Below are 19,858 nucleotides of genomic sequence, written 5' to 3' on the forward strand. Positions count from 1 at the left end.
TAGTTTGTCATGAAGCTGAATCACAAAGAAAGCCCATGTGTTTTATGGCATTATTTTAAGACAGCTCAATGAATATATTCAGTATGCAGGATGAATCTTGTGGCCTCTCCAGAGCCAAGTCAAAACAATAAAGCCCCTATTGTAATACAAGAGAAACAAAATGCATAGTGTGGTGCTGTTCAAGGAAAATGATCAAGGAGAGGTGGTATAATGATTAGTTAGGACATGCTGTTGCAGGGAAACCAATTTTATTCCTCTGAAATAAAATTGAACAGATGAAAAAGTGCAATGTTTTCTTTTCATAGTCATCATATTTCATGTTAAGTGATTCATACATCAGGTGAAGATCTACTTACTGAGGAAATTCAGCATGTCACCCAAAAGCCTCAAACTATGCACATACAGTGGAGAGTGTTTGACTTTTTTTTTTTGCTACGAGAGTTTGCCTTTGCTACGTAAAGTATAAGCATTTGCTGAAACAAAGGGCTGCTATTCAGAGTGTGTTACGTTTAGGTTCTACACATCTGTAATCTAGAGAGTCATGACCAGTTGAAGCTGATTTCTAGACAATAAACAGTAATTTTTCTGCAGTGCACCAAAAGTACTCCAGGAAAAAGTTTCAAATATTTATTATATTAGAATATTTAAAACGTAAAACTGAAGAATATTGGTTTTGAAGACATCAGTGAGTATTGTTGAGCTTGACTTTGTTGCACAGGTACTCCATCAGCTCCTGAAAGCAAAGAAATTTTAGTTTATTTATGAAATAAACACACACACACACACACACACACACACACTGCACTAGCATTCACACATCCCTCACCTTAATCTTTTGCATCTGGCATATAGCCAACTCATCCAGAAGTTCAAGTTTGACTTCATCTTTGTTCTCCTCTGACAGAAACAAGGTCTGGCAGGGAAAAAAGCCACACATTTTAGTGATTACATCCAATTTTTCAGGTACAAACCTCTAAAGTGATTACGCTTACCTCTCCAAGAGAGGTGGTGATGGTGGCGGTAGCAAGTCCCGAGAGATCGTCACTAAGTGACCGACTTTGTAGTCTGTACAAAAAAGCATCCAAGAGATTTGCCTTCACTTCAGAAGACCTCGGTCCTGTGCTGTACAATATTCAAGTCTTACCTCATATGACCACCCAGCAGAAGAGCTTGGTCGCTCAGCTTCATCACACGGCCTTGAGTTCTTTTGCCACTGACTGTTGAGACACATCTGCAAAAGAAAACCAGTACTTGACAGGCTTCAAATATTCAGACTTTCAGAGAAGTCTCAGAATATTTGCTCTCAAAATAATCCCTTCTAACAATAATTAGGTTTCATACAGTAATTAACCATAGTTTTATTCAATGCTGCAGTTCTAAGTGTATCCAGCAGGTGGCGACAAAGTGTTTAGTTTACTTGTGCCATAACTGGTAAAGTCAGTGCACATTAATCGAAAATGAAAAGTCAATATTGCATCGTTGGTTAAAATAAACACTATAGTGCACACCTTTAGTTTCAGGGAACGTCAATAACCTACAGTATAACAGTCATAGGCACTTGGGCAGAGGTGCCCAGTCTTATCTGGAAAGGGTCCATGTTGGTGCAGGTTTTCATTCCAACCAAGCAGAAGCCACACCTGAGTCTATCAAAAGCCAAGGTCAACCGATTGTTCAGGTGGGATCAGGTGTGACTCCTGCTTGACTGAAACACACACTGGCCCTTTATGGATAAGACTGGACATCCCTGCACTTGACAGAAGTAAAATAAGGTAAAAATTTTAAAATAAGGGCTGTAGGTGTTCCCCAGGTTAGTCTGACTTCAGTCCACAGAACTATACCCGTGTGTCTTCTATACACCTGTTTACACTTGATGGCATAAAAAGGATATTTTATACTGCATTTTATGTATTAGACTGTGATACAGGGATACAGATGGACAGACTCATGTCCGAATTTGTCTTTGGTCAATACTTAAAGTAGTGCATAAGTGTCTTCCTGGAAGTTATCTGCATTATCTAGGGCTACATTTGATGAACATTGTGGAGTCTACCTCAGATTCCCAGTGCTGTTACTGGGCTGCAGTTTCTTCTTGGGCTTTCTCTGTATTTATTTTAAAAAAATAAATAAAAAATTAAGACAAGTCAAGTTAGATGATTAAAAATGAATCAATGTACGCTCCATGTGAAGGCTTTGTACCTTATTATCATCTGTCTTCACCGGACCTGTGGATCTTTGTGCTGCCATTGTGGTACTCGCTTTACCTTAAGGACAGCATACACAGGGACACGCACAGGGTCAGAAAACTGAATTATAACAATTGAAAGGAGATTTCTTCATTTAGACAGTTTGAACCTGAACAAAGCTATTTGAGGTGCTTCCATGAGGATTTTCATGTTTACGCAAGCAAAAAGTATTCCATTTCTGCTCAATACTTTTATTTATTTTATTTTAAACCAAGTCAAAGACCCTAACTGGATTAGTTTCCATATATTTAAAAGCCTTCCTAAACAGAGACTAAAACTTGGCCTTCTCCTTAAACCTCCACCAACTTGGGAGAACACTAGCGCCACATTACAACATACAACAAGGCCATAGGTTCAGCTTGGGAGAGCTGAGATTAACATTTCATTTTGAACGGTCTTTTAGAACGACTTTAAAGAAATTAACAGTTTCTTCCCATGATGAATTTTGTTTGACCCCGAAACAAAGCAACTAATCAGCATAATGGTGCTTTTGATGACCCAAACACCACTAATGAACCAGACCAAGTACCCTTAGTTTCTGTTGGTGTCAGTCTTTAGGGGGAAAACAGCTTATATAAAAAAAAATCTTAATGTATTTAGGGTCTTCTCATTGCTAGAGTTTCTCAAGCCAACAAATTATTTCTCAAAACTGAATATTTTGATTTTAAAAAGTTTAATGCGTGTTAGCCACTTTGCTAACATCTCCATGTTGAGTTACACTTTCCTCACTGACTACTGAATAAATAGAAGGTCTTGTGACAATTTTTTTATTTTTTTTGGTAATACGACAGATCACCTTTTTTGCTGGGCTTTCTGCTGAGAGGCTTACTAATCTCTGGAGACGCAGACTGCAACAAAATATACAAAAATATTAGAATGAGCCAAAGGAAAAAAAAAAAAAACTGCACTTGTAACAACTGACCACATTTCACACAAACTCACCTCAATCGCCATTGTAACTTCCCCAAAAGATGTTTCCTGCGCTGCATTTAACACAGCCACATTAATGAAGATTTTAAAGTGTGTATATAATTTTATCTACAGAAAATAGTTTATTTAATGTGTATCTACCACTCATTATATCTTTAATCAATGTGGTATGAAGAGACTGAGGCAGTTTCATCATCTCTATTTTCACAGCTCGGTCCAGTGTCGCCAGTAATTTGTCCAGTTTGGCCTCCATTTCATTTATCCGTTCCTGTGCTGTTACGAAACAGACACTGAGATTTAGCACACACAGGGAATTGTTGATAGTAAACACGATATTAATAGTACTGTGGGGAAAAACAACCTTCCTTCTCAAACTGCTGAATGAACAGCTCTTTCCTTTTCCTGAGTTTATCAGCTGCTTGGTCTCTCTGGAGACCTTCAGAGCTTTGGCTTCCTTTACGAGTTCTTCTGGCAGCCATGTTCTCCAAATCACCCCTCACCTCTGAACCTGGCTTTAAACTCATCATGAGAGAATATGATTAACAACAGGTGCAGCAACAATCAGACAGGATAAACTGCAAGCTGAACTTTTCTCTTTTTTTTGGATAAATCTCAAATGCCTCACTATTTCCTGTATTTGTGCACTACAGATATAGATAAGATTTTTAATCTGTTTCTCAGGTGATTTAGAAGACCAGGTTCCAAACCTGTGATCCTGGAGAACCCACTGCCCTGCACATATTGGTGTTTTTTTCTCCTCCCAAGACGCCTGATCCAACTTATCAGCTAAGTATCAGCGTTTTCTGAGTTAATGTGGATGTGTTAGAGTCAGGCAAACACTAAAATGTGCAAGACCAGGGTTGGGAATATGTGTAAATATTACAAGTTTGAATGAAATCCACATGGTTCCATCTTCCTACTTGGAACTGTTTCCAAAGAGAAAGCCTCTGGTGCAAGGTTCCTCACAGAACTGTTAATTATTCTCCTAGAGGAACCACACACACACACACACACACACAAAAACACTTACATGGAGGTTTCGAATTTTTTTAAACTATGGTTTTAAGATTTCCAAATACTCTTTTCCCCAAAAGTTCAGTGTTACAGAGAAAGTATTTTGTTAAGTAATGGTACATATTCACTAATAGACCACATTTCTGATAAAAAAAAAAAAAGATCTATTGAAATGAATGTATAAACTGTGTGGATTTGACACTTTACAGACGTACTGATGCACTGCTGTCTTATTTTGCAAGCATTTTCAGATCAAATCAAGGTCACGTGTGAATAAGAACTTCATGCTGTTTTGGCTGATTATTGGGATAATTATATCCTTCTGATAAAATTTTAAAGTTTTAAAGTTCCTACATTTTGGAAGTAATTCTATTGATTAATTAAAGAGAGAAAACATTAAATTAATGTTCTTGCTCTAACTGAGAAATTAAATAAAGAGAGAGAGAAAAAAAACACAAAACGGTCATTTAACAGTCTTCACTTTAATGATAGCTTTAATTTGGCATTTAGATTCATTACAATTCACATGAAATTAGTCATATTAGACTAGCAAAATGAATGTAAACATTGATGGAAAAAAAAAAACGATGTACCTTGCAAACTTCAGACAAAACTGATTTGCCTTTGTTAATTCGAACTTCAAGACAAAAATGTCCACAAATAAAAGTCAAACTCACTGAAGTGAAGTGACGATAACGCAGTAGTCCAATCTCTGAGATTAGACGTGCAGATAATCAGTAAAATATAACAGACACCTCAAATTACAATACATTTGGACAGAGACTGCATAGTTAGGCATCGTCTCTGGGCTTCTTTTTTGCTTACTGCATACACAATATTAAAATCTCATAATTCTGTTCAAGAGTTTTGTTAAATAGTTAAAATGTGATGAACAAAATGAGCAATACCGTTTTAGCAATGAGGTTATTTAGGGGGAAAAAGTATAATGATAATTTTTAAACCGTCAGGAAAGGTTTGGCAATTCTCTATATCTGAAATGCAAAATGTAATCGTCAGTTACTTCAGTACAAAAACACATATTATAAAACTGAATAGCACATGAGAGCAGTGACACAACTACATCCCTGGAAGCAAAAAAAAAAAGAACATAAGGTGCAAACGCCAGAGACACCTGGCACAGACGCTCCCCTTCTCTATTTAACTTTTAAACAATGTTCACAATATGTTTAGCACACAATGTTCAAAAAGTGTACTTCAATCATCATGAAATGTGCGTTTCTGAAATTACATCAACACTGTCCAAGTGTGCGTTACTTAATGCTGTGTACAGCAGTTTCCCTGGGAAGTGCAAAAGTGTTTTAAATAGAGCATAGATCATTACAGAGGTCCTCTCTTCACATCCCTTATTAATAAAAGTAAAGCAGAAACTATTTACAATACCAATCTGAAAATAAGAAAATCTAAAACTTTCTATTGATTATAATAAATAGCTTTTGTTGGCCAGTTTAATAGCTACTATGGGTACTAGTTTCAACTGCATAACTTAGTAGTTTGTGTTGGTTAGTGTGCTAGATTACACAATATAACCGTTACTTTAAAAGCTAGCTTAATGTAACGCTAGTTTGCTAGCGAACCTGGCCATTGTTTTAATGACATAATTGTTAGCCGAATGTTAGCTAGCTTATTAGCGGCCTGGCTACAAGTTTTAATTTCACACATGGTAAAGCCACACAGTATTTTTATTTATAAGGGATATATCTGGAGGGGCTTTGTATAATATGAAAGAGGTCCAAATAAAAACGTTAATATTCAGAGACATATTGACAAACTTAATTTCGTAATCTCATTTGTGATGTAAAAACGTGTGTTTAATGAAGATGAGTCATGTTATAAATACTGAGAAAACAGCCTATTCTCACATTTCATCATTTCATGCTTTAGTGTTAGTTCTTTCATAACTAAACTATTTTGACTCCATCCCATTCCTAATTATGTTACAGTAGCACAAAGGCACATAGATTATGAAACAGTAGTCCTTTTGACCCTTGGGAGTTTTTTGGGGGATTTAAAACAAATTATGGGGATTTTATGTAGATAAATAGTTACTTAACACTACTGTTACTTGTGGCTAGTGTGTTAAGTAATATTTCAGACGTGTCCCGTGGTCGGCGGTCAGCAGCTCATGCTGCGACACTGCACTGAGGGTCCTGTAGGTCCGAGTACTCCTTTAGAAACCTGATGTGGAAATCTCGCACCTTCTCCAGGAGCACTTTCAGTTTTTCATGAGATGGCAGGATGGTCATTCTGAAATAAAACAGAGAAGCAGAATTGAAGTGAAGCTTGAGAGGAATGCAGTACGGAATCTGATAAATGCAGTTCCCCTCCTACAGCCTGCACTAGAACAAGGCACTTCTTGTTCTTGAGAATTTCAGCAAATGCAAATCTAATGCCACTCTGCTACTGTGGAAGGATTTTGCATAATATGAAATGTTTTGCCTAATAAAATATAAAAACATGGCATTAACTTCAGGTGAAGAAAGCAGTTTTAACTCTTAATACACCTATTATGATTTGTGAGATCAATCTTTTCATAAATATCTACAAAGTTAACAGAGAAATAACAAAAAAGTGCTGCTAGGAGATCTTTACATATGGGAATATATCATCCAGTGAATGAATTTTCAGTCACACAACATTGTGCAAGTTGTCTATAGCGGAATCCTGGCCATCAAACATCCGGATTCAACAGAACATGAAGGTAAACAGGGTCTAAATCAAGCGACAGTCATTAAGCAAAGTTAAGCAAACAAACTGCACCACCAAACAATGGCATAACTTTACATAATTGCAGCTTATTCTGTAGATGGCTAATATCTGTATTCAAGATGGGTAATTAGTGGGTTAGGAAAAATAATAACACTGTCAGGAAAAGTCTGACACGAACGCTAAACACATATGATCTCTAGTATTAAGATACAGACAACGTAGCTTACCTTACACTTTATTTGATTACAAATTCATCTGAATGTGTATTTTGTAAACAAAGTCACCACTCACACCCATTTCTCAGTGTTAAACCTCTGGCAATGCATTATGGGTAACACATGCTTCCTCTGCCACGTATGGGTAAATACGGACACGTTATGAACATTTTAAATAAAATAACGAGAATCAACATTCTGTCTAGGCGTGTCGTAGCTGCCTTTCTAATAAATACACAAAGTAGATGTGATTTTAGGAATTTGGGATGGATAAAGACTTCGGGAGTGGGGACTGAGGAGCACTGGGAGATCAGGAAGTAAGATTACCTGAAATGGTACGTGCCCTCTCTCTGTCCGAAGCCGCTGCCAGGGACCACGCAGATTCCCGTTTCCTCGAGGAGACGCAGGCAGTACAGCATATCCGGCTCCATTCCCAAAGCCTGCACATGGCCATCAGAGTACAATCAGTAAACCACAGTGCAGGTGAACAGGCGTTGCATTTCTGCTGGTCAGTGTGAGTGGATTTTAAATATCACGACGCACCTTGTTTTTTCTGTATGCTACTTTACACAGTCACACACCCTGATACAACCTTTGTGCTTGTAACTGAGTTTATAAAGTCACTGACGAATGCCAAGGTTCAGGCTACGATATGAAGCAGCGAAGACGTACCTTAGCTTCTTCCACTGCTTTTGGAGGGATGAAAATCTGAGGGAAGGCGTACATGGACCCCTGCACGGGATTACACTTGATCCCAGGCACTGCGTTGAGGACCTGCTCCGTTAATTTCGCTTTATCTGCTAAAGCTCCCAGCACTGCTGCTTTTTCCTGAAACACACATCAGCATACGTATATTTAATTTAGAGTTATAATTCTGAAGTACGAACAGACGCAAATCACACAAGCTATTGCAGACCTTGTGGAATTGCGTGAAGGACGGCTCGTCTGGTTGAGGAGGATTCACGATCACGTCCATGGCAGCCTGTCCGGCCACGGGGGGGCACAATCTGACCGAGACCAGCTTCACCAGCTGGGCCTTGACCTCCGGGTCCAGGTTAATGATCTCCATAAAGCCTCCTCTGAATCCACACCTGAAGAACACAGCTAGGAGTTAGAGATCATCTAGAGCACGCTGTCAGGATTTAAGCACTTTATGAGCACAGAGATTTAAAAATTCCCCAAAAAGAAACTCCAGAATGGATGCAGAACTACTCCAGTGTTTTTCCAACCTCATCAACAATTACTGCATCAGTAGCATGTGTGATTTACCACAAGCAGTCATTTGAACATGTTTCCTGCTTGAAGCCATTGATTTCAGGTTAAAATGTTGTACTAAATCTTCAGAATTGCAAAATATCATTTTAAGAATATAGTTATTTTTGATTTTGTTCATTTTCAGGTTAAGTGATTAATTGTGCAGGATTGTGCGGGAGTGATTAATTGTGTTTTGTTTCTCTTTGGTAGATTCAGCATACTCTTTTTTTTTTTTTTTTTTTTTTTTTTTTTCTTCATAGCTTTTTTTTTTCCCCCCAAAAATGCAGCACTATTACTTTTCCATCCATATATATTGTGATGCATATTCTGTATTGTAGAAATAAGTGATATATTTTTGTCACATCACCCACCCCTACTATAGAACACAATCTCACTCAGTCAGTTCTACTCTGCAAATGTAAATATAAACAATAAGACGAGGACATATTTTAATAAGACGAGCCTTCCACGAAGGTTAGTTCTTGTTATCGCTTGTTATAGCAGCTGTTGTTCCCTGACCAGCCTCTCTCTTTTTTTTTTTTACGCTCTCTTGTAGACAAAAAAGCGTGTAAACTCCTCTGTTCTGAAGATGTCGTAAAACTTAGTTACAGCTTTACCTCTGACTGTTACAAAGCACTGACACTCCTTCCCTAAATGTTAAGTAAACATCTCCTTACAGAAAACTTCACCATACCAGCGATTACACACGTTTTTAATCCGTTTACATGGAGCGTCCAACTTACGAGCCCCTGTGAATGAGCTGTTACTATAGAAACGATAATGTGCAGGAACAAGCGCGTTAATATAAACCTGTGATTTGCAGTTGCACTGCTGTCAGAGCTGCTGTTTTGCTGGCAGTTTAATAACAGGAAGAGAGCAGTATGTGGACTACAGCAATGCCTTTCCAGTCTGTCAGCATTGTCACAGCGATCACCTCACCTGACCCTTTTAGTGAATAAGAACTGAGCCACATATCTTTGCTGGCTTTTTTTCTGGCCTTTGATTTATTCACAGTGTTGCACTGGATTGTATTGATATGCTGATATAACTACACAGCTCAACAGCTATGCTCACTCTTTGGTAGCTATGCCATTATGTGCATTTAGGAGATATTTTTTGCACTTTATGTTGTCCTGTGTAGTGTATACATGTTCAAATCCACCGTACTGATAGACGCATGATGTCTTGGTCAGTGTATTTCCTGCTCGTCGTGTCAAATGTGTATTCTAGGTTAAGCTGCAGTAAGCATTATTGTGCCTGCAGGATGAGGCGGTTATGTGCGAGAGTTTAATTTCAGAGCCGTGCTGACTCAGATGGCTGTACTTACTCTCCCGTGTAACCTTTGGAGCTGGAGTGGAAGGAGGCCAGCTCCACGCTGTTAAAGTACTCCGGCCCCATTTCATACAGCACCTTCTTAAACGAGTGGAACTGGCAATCGGGAGCATATACGTTCTCCTGATACACCTGCAGGGTAAAATAAGGCATATTAATACTGAAGAAATAAACATTAAACGTAATATTTAGCACATAAACGCTTGTAAGGAGGAAAATTATACTTAAGCAGCAAGATGAACTGAAACTGAAGCTGCAACTAACAATTATTTCTAGAACTTAATCTCCATTTCAATGCTTAACAAACGTAACAGAACGCTTTGGCCTCTCAAGTGTGAAGAAGCGCAAGAGCCACTAATCAGAGAAAACAAACAGTCTTTTCTCCTGTTGGCTTTGCATCATTACCTCATCAGCCATAACAAAGAGGTTTTCCTCGTAGGCGAAGTGCAGGACGTCCTCGATACACTTCTTGCTCTGGACTTGACCTGTTTACACAGGGAGAGGAAGGACGGAGAGATAGACAGAACAGTACACTCAGTACAGAAAGCAAAATGTAACCAAATTGATTCATTAATCAAATCTTATTTGCTGTCCTTTAAATCTGCTCCATGACCAGAATCGATACATTTTATATGTTGAGTGTTTTGGGCTTTGTTTTTATACAGAGAAGAACTTTTCTGAAACTTTTCTGCGTGTAAATGTTTATATTGCTGTAACGTAAACGAGAACAGGAACTAACTTGTTTCGGACATGCCAAAAACATTAAATGTAACTATAAACAGACAAAAAGGACAACATACCATTCTTTAATAAATAAACAAAAGTAACTGTTGGCAAATTGCTGTATTAGACGAGGAATAAAACACACAAACAGTAACTCTGCTTCATCACACTACCCTGACACTGATTATTTTCCTACAACAGCACAGCACAGTGTGTTTTATTCCCTAAACACATTCTACAATATTTTGATATGCAGGTCATGAGAATTAGAGAACACTGTTCTTTTATTACACAGGCTTCCCAGCTCCTAACACACCTGAGCAGGTACTTCAGGCCATGGAATGCTGATTAGATGTTTAGATATAAACAGATATATTAAGTTGGAGTTAATATAGCTCAAAGGAGCTGTGAGCTTAGTTATAATTCCTGTATAATGTGTATTAATCAAAAAGAGGCCTTTCAAATCCAAATGCCCTTAACACAAAGGATGTGCATGTCAATTCAAATGTTCAGTCAGTAAAGGAATGTACTGTCCCACCGGTGGGGTTTCCGGGGTTGATGATGCAGAGGATTCGGGGCTGGCAGTGCTGTTTAGCAGCCTGGTACGCTCTGTGGAGCTCGTTGACATCCAGCGCCCAGCAGTTGTCCTCGTCCAGGTAGTAATTGATCTGCACTGCACCCAGCTCAGCGATGGCAGCTGAGTAAAGCGGGTACTGAGGGATGGGGATCATCACCCCCGTACGGTTATGACCTTCACCCGACACCAGCAGCTTCAGAATGTTCTGAGGAACAAACACAAACCAACACATCAGTGTTTATTAGCTGAAGTAGCACAATGGATCGCCTTAACACCACTGTAACACCACCAGTGATTTCCTTTTAGAGACGTACCATTATACATAACACGCATGTACTATGCTCTCCTAAATTACCTACAAACTTGGGTATATGCATGAGAGACTATTTTACGATACTTGGTACATCAAGTCTTCACATTAGACACGTTTCAATAAGACACACAACAAACATAAGTAAGGCTTGTGGAAGATGTGTTGTTCTTGCTGCATAGTTTCCCTGCATTTTGCACTTGTTCCCATCTTGATATGATCTTTATCTAGTTTTAGTTTCATTCCTATGCTGTGGGTCACTGAAGTTTAAATTTCAACAAATCTAGCTCATGTTGTGTTTGGAAAACATTCAATACAAACTAAAGCATAAGTACAGTATATGATATTTGTAATTTTTCTAGCTAATAAACATGCATGTGCTGCTTCAGTGTGGCACACTCATCTACCGTAAAAGGCTGCATTAAGGCATACGCGCCTATTGGACGTATCGAGTCACTACAGGACTGTACTCTGGAATTGGACTGAAAAAAAAACAAATTAAAGCAGCTGGAGGATAGGATCCAGCTCATGGGACATAGTCTGCCCATGCATGCTCTAAAGGGTGAGGCACACAGTACACACAGCAAACACAGTACCTGTGTGAACACTGGAAATATAAAATTAACTCCCAAAACCCCTGTAGAACTAATACTATTTGAGTAGCGCATATAAGTGACATTTCTATGGAAAACGCTACAAGCTTGGGGCTGATCTTGGGGCAAATTGGTTCATATTCAAGGACATTTATCTATTACCTGTCTGCCCGTTCTCATCAACAAACATGTCGCAACTACTACAGTGACATGTTGTACTTGTTGACACTAAAATGGGAAAATGTTTTGGTGTGAGCGTGTGTGAGGTTTGTTCAGTATCTGAATCCTAGTCATTAATGTGTCATGTGCCAAAAGTTTACTACATGTTCTCTGAGCTCAGAGCTGGCTTAAGGATCGTACCATGATGCCATCGCTGGCCCCGGTGGTGAGGAAGATGTTGTCCCAGTTAGCTGGTACGCCATGATCTCTATGCTCGATGTACGCTGCGATGTCCTCACGGATACACTGCACCCCCTCACTGGAGCTGTACGAGCCTGAGACATGACCATAAATACACACACACACACACACACACACAGCACGAGAAATCACTTACTGCTGCAAAACTGCTGTGTCATTAGTCAAGGCAAGTGTTCATGTCTTGCTTTGTGTGATTTACAGCACTATGTAACACAATTTCATTCTCTCCGTCTCCTATCTTTGTCTTTCTCTGTTTAACACTCTCAGTCTGTGTGTAATGATTTATTTTCTTCCTTTCTGGCCTTTGACAAACAATCTGTCCATCTGTCCGTCCATGTCTGTCTGTCTACCCCACTGTCCATGTGTCTTTCTCCCATTGTTTGTCTGTTTTTCTCCATCAGCTCCTTCTTTCTGTCTGTTTCTCTCAGTCTTTGTCTCTTCCCCAGTCCAAATTATATTTACATGCTCTCTCTCTCTCACTCTCACTCACACACACACACACACACACACACACACACACCAATGCTTTGTCCCCCGCAGCCCCTCAGGATGCGCTGTGCTCTCCACTTTGCGTCCTCGGGGAAACTCGGGCTGTCCATGAGCTCGGGGAACATGCAGAGAGCCACCACCTGAAGACACACATCAGTTGAAAAGTTTTCATCAACTGCTGTTCTGGTAAAAGTGGGAAACAATTAATTGTGTTTTGGGTTATCCTTATGTTACTAGAAAACATGACAAAACAATATGTTTAATATTGTAGTAGTATGTGTATAATTGAAATTAAGCAACTGAAAGACTGCTAATTCATTGTTTATATAGATCTGTTTTAATCACACTAATACATGTTCTGCATTAATCTGAGCAAAAATGTTTGGATCACATCAAAGCCATGATTTATCAGAACAGCCAGTGAAAATTCTTCTGGAACCTCAGACTGGTGCAAGGGCCAACACCTTGAGAACAGAACAATTAACAAACAGTTCGCTATTTCGGTGCAGCAGGTTATTGGAAAAACAATTACAGCAGACAGTCAACATCACATGTAGAGAACGCTTAGAAAGAGTGTGGAATATTACTGCAGGACGATTACTTAGGAGGCTAACAGGGGCATTTTGGCAATGCTGGGTCATAAATCTTGTCTTTTGATCACAGGTGAAGAGGCTTAAGAAAACAACCGGTGTATAAAATGCCCTAATGATGCAACTCTCGGTTTAGGCAGGTTTAAAAGGACAGCAGGACGGCTCATCCTCGGCTCATTACACACACTTTATCCTGAAAAGCAATAAACATGGCTGAACTGCTTTTCAATTTAGCCTCATATCACTGCTGCTTTCTCTCATCTGCACGAGGTTATATGTAACATGATAATTATCGGACTCCCTGTGCGCTATAAACTGAGACATGACACATGGCTGAAGCACACGACTCATGACTCGAGCTCTATCTGATCCCAACCTGTATGATATATTACACTCTGCCATATTTACTTCCATGTCACCTGCTAGCCGCTTCAGTAAAAGACAATGCTGACGACACAATGGGTCACGGAGATTTACACCGTCCTACAAACATATTCACGGTCAACATAGACAATTTGGCTCACACTGAGAGAAACTACATCCTGGCTTTGAGCCCAAACTGGCTACTGTCATAGACTGTAGTATTTAATATTCAATATTAGGCTTGTTTACAACTAAAGACATTTTGATTGAGTGAAAAGCTGTATGTTAGGCTGTATGTTAGGCTTAATTTAATTTGTCGTTCCCGGTTAAATGACAAATTTGGGTCAGCCATGGTTGTTTGAAAACAAGCTCTGCAAGTAAAAGATATTATTCGAGTCTGTCTAGTGTCTTTGTTTTCTCTCGATTTTCTGAATTTTACCCATCAGGTTATCTGTTCATCCTGAGTGTAGGGGTACTGATTTATCCACCTCGTCCCATACACAGACAATAAACTGTAAACCTTCTGGCTTTTAATGCAACCATTATCAATCTTAGGAATTTAATTTTTGTAATGTTACAGCCTAAACTTAGAATCTGTAGAACTAATTAGTGAACTTTTTGCTCAGTTCTGGATTCAATTTTTGATTAATATTGCTATTTGTCCATATTTCTGTCTATATTTTGAGCAAGTTCAGCCAGATTGCTCTGAAGCTCTCTGGCTCGATCCATGCTGATGCAACAACTTTCCCTTCTGCACTACTCGCTTCCTGAGAAGTTCGCTCGGACACCTTCCAGCTGCCGCTCAGCTGTCCTGAAACGTCTCACAAGAGCAGCATGTGATGAATAAAACAGTACTCTCGGAGATCACGTGTCGATAATAAACAACAGCCAAAGAACCGAGCTTCCCGTCTCCCAGTGCCACATCATCAATCCTTCCTCAGAGCACACTAACACACAGACAGAGATTTAGTAACAAGAACATCTGAGCGCGGTTACACGTTTTACACTCCTTCACCTGATCTCACCTGTCTGAGGAATGTGATTGGTTGTTGTCCCATAGCGTGGGCATCTCCGATGTTGGCTTTAATGACCTCGGTGAAGGGCTTCTTTCCCCCCTGTTAGAGTCACAGACATAAGTGGTCAGATTTAACATTCCAGTGGAAATAAATGTTGTTTACAGCGATTATAGCGCATTACGATTATACCACACCCAAATTACAAGCTACACCCAAAGTGGAAACAAACAAATCAGACACTAGACTTTTATTTTTCTGTGCCCTTATAACACCAAAATCTGCAGCATCCCAAAATCCCTCAAACACATGCATTAAGGGAAAAACATGCCGAAGAAAAAGATGCTCAAAAAGTGCCTTCAGGTTTCTCATTGTAATTAAAGGAGAATGAATTATTCATAAAAAGCCTTTCATTTTGATTTAAAGCATTTCATTGACTCTCTATGGCATCGTCAGCACTTTCTATAGCAGCAATACTGGATTGATCTTCCTGGTGACTTAAACAAGCATAAATTATTCAATTAAATGATTTCTTTTTCTTATGGCTACGTCGTTGGTACACCTTTTGGAAGACATTACACCATAATACAGCTACGTTCGGGCAGTTGGGAGAAGACGAAACTGAAAAATGAACACAGAAAACTGGTTAGATTTTAAAAAGTAGTGATTTACAATGCAAAGTGCAAAAGTTTGCATCCCCCATGGCCTTTGAATGAAAAAACAGAAAATCTTTGTTCATCTTTTGACTCTCCAAAGATAAAATTTATGTTTAAACAAAGATAAACAAAGACTAACAAAGATGTTTGCTGGAACACAATAACCCAGAATAAAATGAAATAACATTTTTAAATGAAGTTCGGCCATGAGCTTCTCTGCTTCGATAATTTCTGCAGGAACTTCTGTCTCATTGCTATAAATGACATTCCTTATTAATCTTCAAAGTTAGCTGTTTTTACATTCAAATTGTAGTCAAAAAGTTCTTTCAGTCACATACATAACATCATCTCAGACCTGTGAATGAGGTCAGAATGAATGAGGGATTTTTTAATCTAACATTAGAATTTTTAATCTAATCATTTCATCCCTTCATCTACATCCCTGACTCAAGCAGTGCTACAAATCCTCAGTCAATATGTCGTGTCAGTGAAACGATCTCCTTCAGATGATTGCTCTGTCATGCCCTGTGATCACATCCAGAGCATGAGAAAGCTGTGTTGCATCACTGCTGGCGGTTCGGTCCAGTGGAGTGTAGACACTGGAAAAGTGGGCGTCTCAGAGGGTTAAGAGCTTGTCGAGGCCTTCGGAAAAACACCTGTTCCAGCCAAGAGCTAAAATTAAATCTGCATATTTGTTTATGCTGGGGTCAGCTTGGTGACGGACGCAAGCATGCCGCAGAGAGACGAGCTGAAAGTAAGAGAACTCATCTGGACAGTGCGTTCGTACTGGTTTGTTCTCGTACTGAACACTCGTCTCTGCATAAGCAATCGTTTTCCTGAGACTTTCTGAAGCACGGCTCATGTTTAATAGACTTTACAGAAGAACTGCTTTACAGAAGTGCTGAAGGAAGAATTTGCTCTGAAATGCACAATTGCGCAAAAAAGTAGTTATTATTTTAAAACGATTCCACCTGGTAGAACTATGAAGCGGTGCATATAAAAGAAGTTTGGAAGACATTTAGATTAACGCTGGCTGTATTTTACTTTCAGTTGTTTATGTAATGCAAAGAACGTGATCCAAAATCCACTATATAGTGAACTATTTTCTACTTTGTCCAAACAGAAACAGATACAAAACAGTCCTAATGCACGTTAATGTGTTGTAGAGAATAGGGCACAATTTCACCAACACAAAGCTCAAATGTCTTGTTTTAGTCACATTTAATCACTACTGATGTCACTAATAAAGCTAAATAGCACCAAATGGTGATGGAAAAAAGGAAAAATATTAAACAAATGCTACGTAAAAACCCACATCTGTGCATTTTAAAGGTTTAACAGGCAATCTCTCAGATCTTAATAGGATTTTAAACTACGTAAATGTGTGCTTTACTCGAAAATATAATTCTGGTCCATTTATGTACTTTAAATAAGTACTCTAATAGGTTAAAGGTATAAAAGATAACACTCCTGCCTCAGCAACAGGGATATGTAGCTTAGTTTTTTTCTGAGAGTGTACACAAGCTGCAAAGATTTCTTTTAATTTATTTATTTTTCTTTCCTACTTAAATTTTCTTATCATAGACCATTTCAGAGCCCAGTGCTGAAAGATGAATGAAAATATTAATAGTGGATGTTCAAAAACTTTGCACTGTCATGAATACTTTTGGGAAAGATGTACTGTGCGAAAGTTTGCACACCCTCAGGACAAAGTGAAGACAAAGGAATTTCTTTTATTCCTTGCTGTTATTGGATCATTTGTTTGGTTTGTATACAGACATCGCAAAGCTGCCAAACAAGGAAATGAATATTTTTTTCGGATGTGATAAATAGTTTCTAACGACATGTCGATCCATATTTGCCTTATTTTTAATTCTTACTGTATAAATCGTCTCATTTATCCAGCGAAGCATGTTTTGGAAAGATTTAAGCTGAACATTTCATGCACCTGTTACTTTTTCTGGAACAATTATGCAATTTATTTTATCAGCATATGCACTCAAGATTATTTGGGAAGGATTTAGAAACTTATATCAGTAGAAAACTGGGATGTATGACAGAAATTTTTGTGTATTTGATGCACTTTTTTATTTCCAAAATGGCCTTTCATTATGGAAGGTAAACAACAATACATTGTGTATTTATTTATTTTTTTATTTAAATTATTTTATTTTATTTTGTAGGTAAATAGCACAATCACAAGAAGAAATGGCCTCTTTGTAAACCAAGCAAATGTTCTACATTTTATAATGTAGACTTTGAATTATATATAAACTTTTTGGAATAAATTAAAAATTAAAAAAAGCACTGAGAAAACATGTAAAGTTTTACAACAGAACTTAATTTTGTGTAGGAAATTTTGTCTGACTGCATTAACGTTGTAGACAGTGTGACTATGTTCAACACCTCCTGCTCTTGTAGCACTGAATATAAAAATAAATAAATGAGTAATTATAAAGAGGGGGGTTAAAACGCGACCCCTGGTAAACCGGAAGTCTGCTCGCGCGTCTCACCTGCTGTATTACTCTCTCGAGCTCTGCGGCTTTAATGACGATTGGTCCTCTCACCGCGTACTCCACGGCCTTCACCTGCGGGTTCAGGTTCTCCATGCTCAGCATCTTCTCTCTCGGCTTGCTCTTCCCCAGAGCTGCTGATGCTGCGGTCGCCTCGGCGGTGCTGTACCGCTCCATCCCGCACCTCCACTTCCCAGACACGCGCCTTAACACCGCACACTGATCCAGAGCTCCGGAGATTAACCCCTGGTGTGCGAGAGACTGCAATCTATACATTATTATGATTATAATAATATACCGAGATCTCCTAGTAGAACCTTCAAAATGAAATGTATGAGTGGAGCAGGTTGCTCGGTTCCTCCTCCTCAAAGAATGCGCAATGGAAATATGAACCAATTCCCAATATCTCACACCAATCAAACCCGCCCTAAATACAGCCTTTTTCCCCCTCTAACCTTAAACACGTTTTATTCTCTATATCTAATACATAACCGTGAGGCACGGATCAAGTTGTCAGATCCTCAGCTGCATTTCATTTCCAAAACCGCCAGACTACACTCTTTCATCAGCCGGTAACGCGTGTGTCCTCACTACTGGGAATTGTAGTCCATTTCCGGTTTGTCTTCTTATCTGGACTACGATGATGTAATTTCTAAAGAACTACAAATGCCAGAAAGGATGTTGTTTATCGAGTACGTCAGCACACAAATCTCCGCCCTCTGCTCTGCGATTGGCTAAAAACACCCCGCCCTCGTCATACAAAAGAAACCCAACGTACAATTTTTTTGTTTAAATGTTGTTCATTTTTATGCTTTATTTGCTTTATTATATGAAATATACATGTACAACCTTAAACAAGAGCGCAGTCCCGAACAGCCAACGTCAATTTTCACCGAATTAAAAAGAAATACAAATCAAATAAATGCCGAAATATTAATATACAGTAATATTTCCCATTACATCAATACAAACATGCAGCTCATTCCTCTTCCCTGCCCAAAAATATCATTATTACTGCAATATTTTACTGTTTATGTGCACTATACGCTCATAAAGAACAACAGAAAACAATAACTGTTAGCAAATTGGCAACTGTAGATGAAATTATATCTCAGATAACCACAAAATGGAACATATTTGTGCTCAATTATTAATATTTACATATAGTTTAAAATTTGATGCACAATATTTTATAGAGCAAAGCAAACATTTTATCAGGATAGTCTGGAAATCTGCCGGATAAACTATTTTTTAAATATTTTTCATTTAAAGTATTATGTGTGTTTAAAAAAAAATAATAATAGGAAGATCCGCCATTTTGTTTTGTCAAATTTCGGTTAAAATGGGCCACGAGACCGTTAAAACTCCACGGTTGCTATGGTTAATATGCTAATAATAATAATAATAATAATAATAATAATAATAATAATAATAATAATAACAGAAAAGGAACAATGAAGAGCAATGACGGTTGGGGCTTTCCACGGTTGCTATGGTGTTATACTTACTACGGCAACGGGAACGTCATCTCAACTGTCCAATTGCAGGCCAGCTTGTGAAACTGATTTTCCTAGCCAATCAGCGCGCAAGAGGCGGGACCTTTTCCAACAGACTGACTCTGCACTGCCACCTGCTGTCCAGTTTGATGTACTGCACTGACTGTCATACTGTTTACTGACACGTGGCGCAAAACTACCAAATTTTCTACAAGAGTGAGTTCATAGGAATGATTAAATAAACACAGTGCCAAAATGTGAGTTTCATGAGCAAAGATTAACGTTTATAGCTGTCTATATTGTCTATTTTCGATGTTTATTTGGTTTTAAATATCCAGGTGAGAGAAAATTAATAAAAATAATAATATTCATGGTGAAAGAAGAATGAGAGAGTGTAAAT

At 38.5% G+C, this 19,858-nt stretch overlaps 2 protein-coding genes across 3 annotated transcripts; both read right to left on the minus strand.

Annotated features, from left to right (window-relative positions):
- Nucleotides 1-612: 612 nt before the first annotated feature.
- cdca9 (cell division cycle associated 9) lies at nucleotides 613-3,677 on the minus strand. The gene is made up of 10 exons (XM_026937582.3): nucleotides 3,535-3,677; nucleotides 3,315-3,446; nucleotides 3,186-3,226; nucleotides 3,040-3,091; nucleotides 2,197-2,261; nucleotides 2,051-2,100; nucleotides 1,145-1,231; nucleotides 993-1,065; nucleotides 827-913; nucleotides 613-733 (listed from the first exon to the last, which is right to left on the minus strand). The coding sequence occupies exons 1-10, from the start codon at nucleotides 3,650-3,652 to the stop codon at nucleotides 683-685; spliced, it is 756 nt and encodes a 251-aa protein (XP_026793383.1). The 5' UTR covers nucleotides 3,653-3,677; the 3' UTR covers nucleotides 613-682.
- A 972-nt stretch (nucleotides 3,678-4,649) lies between these two features.
- Nucleotides 4,650-18,522, minus strand: gpt2 (glutamic pyruvate transaminase (alanine aminotransferase) 2). Of its 2 annotated transcripts, XM_026937580.3 has the most exons (11): nucleotides 17,963-18,521; nucleotides 14,806-14,895; nucleotides 12,859-12,967; nucleotides 12,279-12,412; nucleotides 10,977-11,220; nucleotides 10,121-10,200; nucleotides 9,711-9,847; nucleotides 8,046-8,220; nucleotides 7,802-7,957; nucleotides 7,457-7,569; nucleotides 4,650-6,452 (listed from the first exon to the last, which is right to left on the minus strand). In XM_026937580.3, the coding sequence occupies exons 1-11, from the start codon at nucleotides 18,236-18,238 to the stop codon at nucleotides 6,329-6,331; spliced, it is 1,638 nt and encodes a 545-aa protein (XP_026793381.2). In that variant the 5' UTR covers nucleotides 18,239-18,521; the 3' UTR covers nucleotides 4,650-6,328. The 2 variants fall into 2 exon arrangements, with proteins under 2 accessions (XP_026793381.2, XP_053085370.1); XM_053229395.1 differs by lacking the exon at nucleotides 14,806-14,895 and having other exon boundaries at nucleotides 17,963-18,522.
- Between the last annotated feature and the right edge of the window lie 1,336 nt (nucleotides 18,523-19,858).

The sequence above is a fragment of the Pangasianodon hypophthalmus genome, chromosome 25, assembly GCF_027358585.1.
Source record: "Pangasianodon hypophthalmus isolate fPanHyp1 chromosome 25, fPanHyp1.pri, whole genome shotgun sequence".
In the NCBI taxonomy this organism is placed as follows: Eukaryota; Metazoa; Chordata; class Actinopteri; order Siluriformes; family Pangasiidae; genus Pangasianodon; species Pangasianodon hypophthalmus.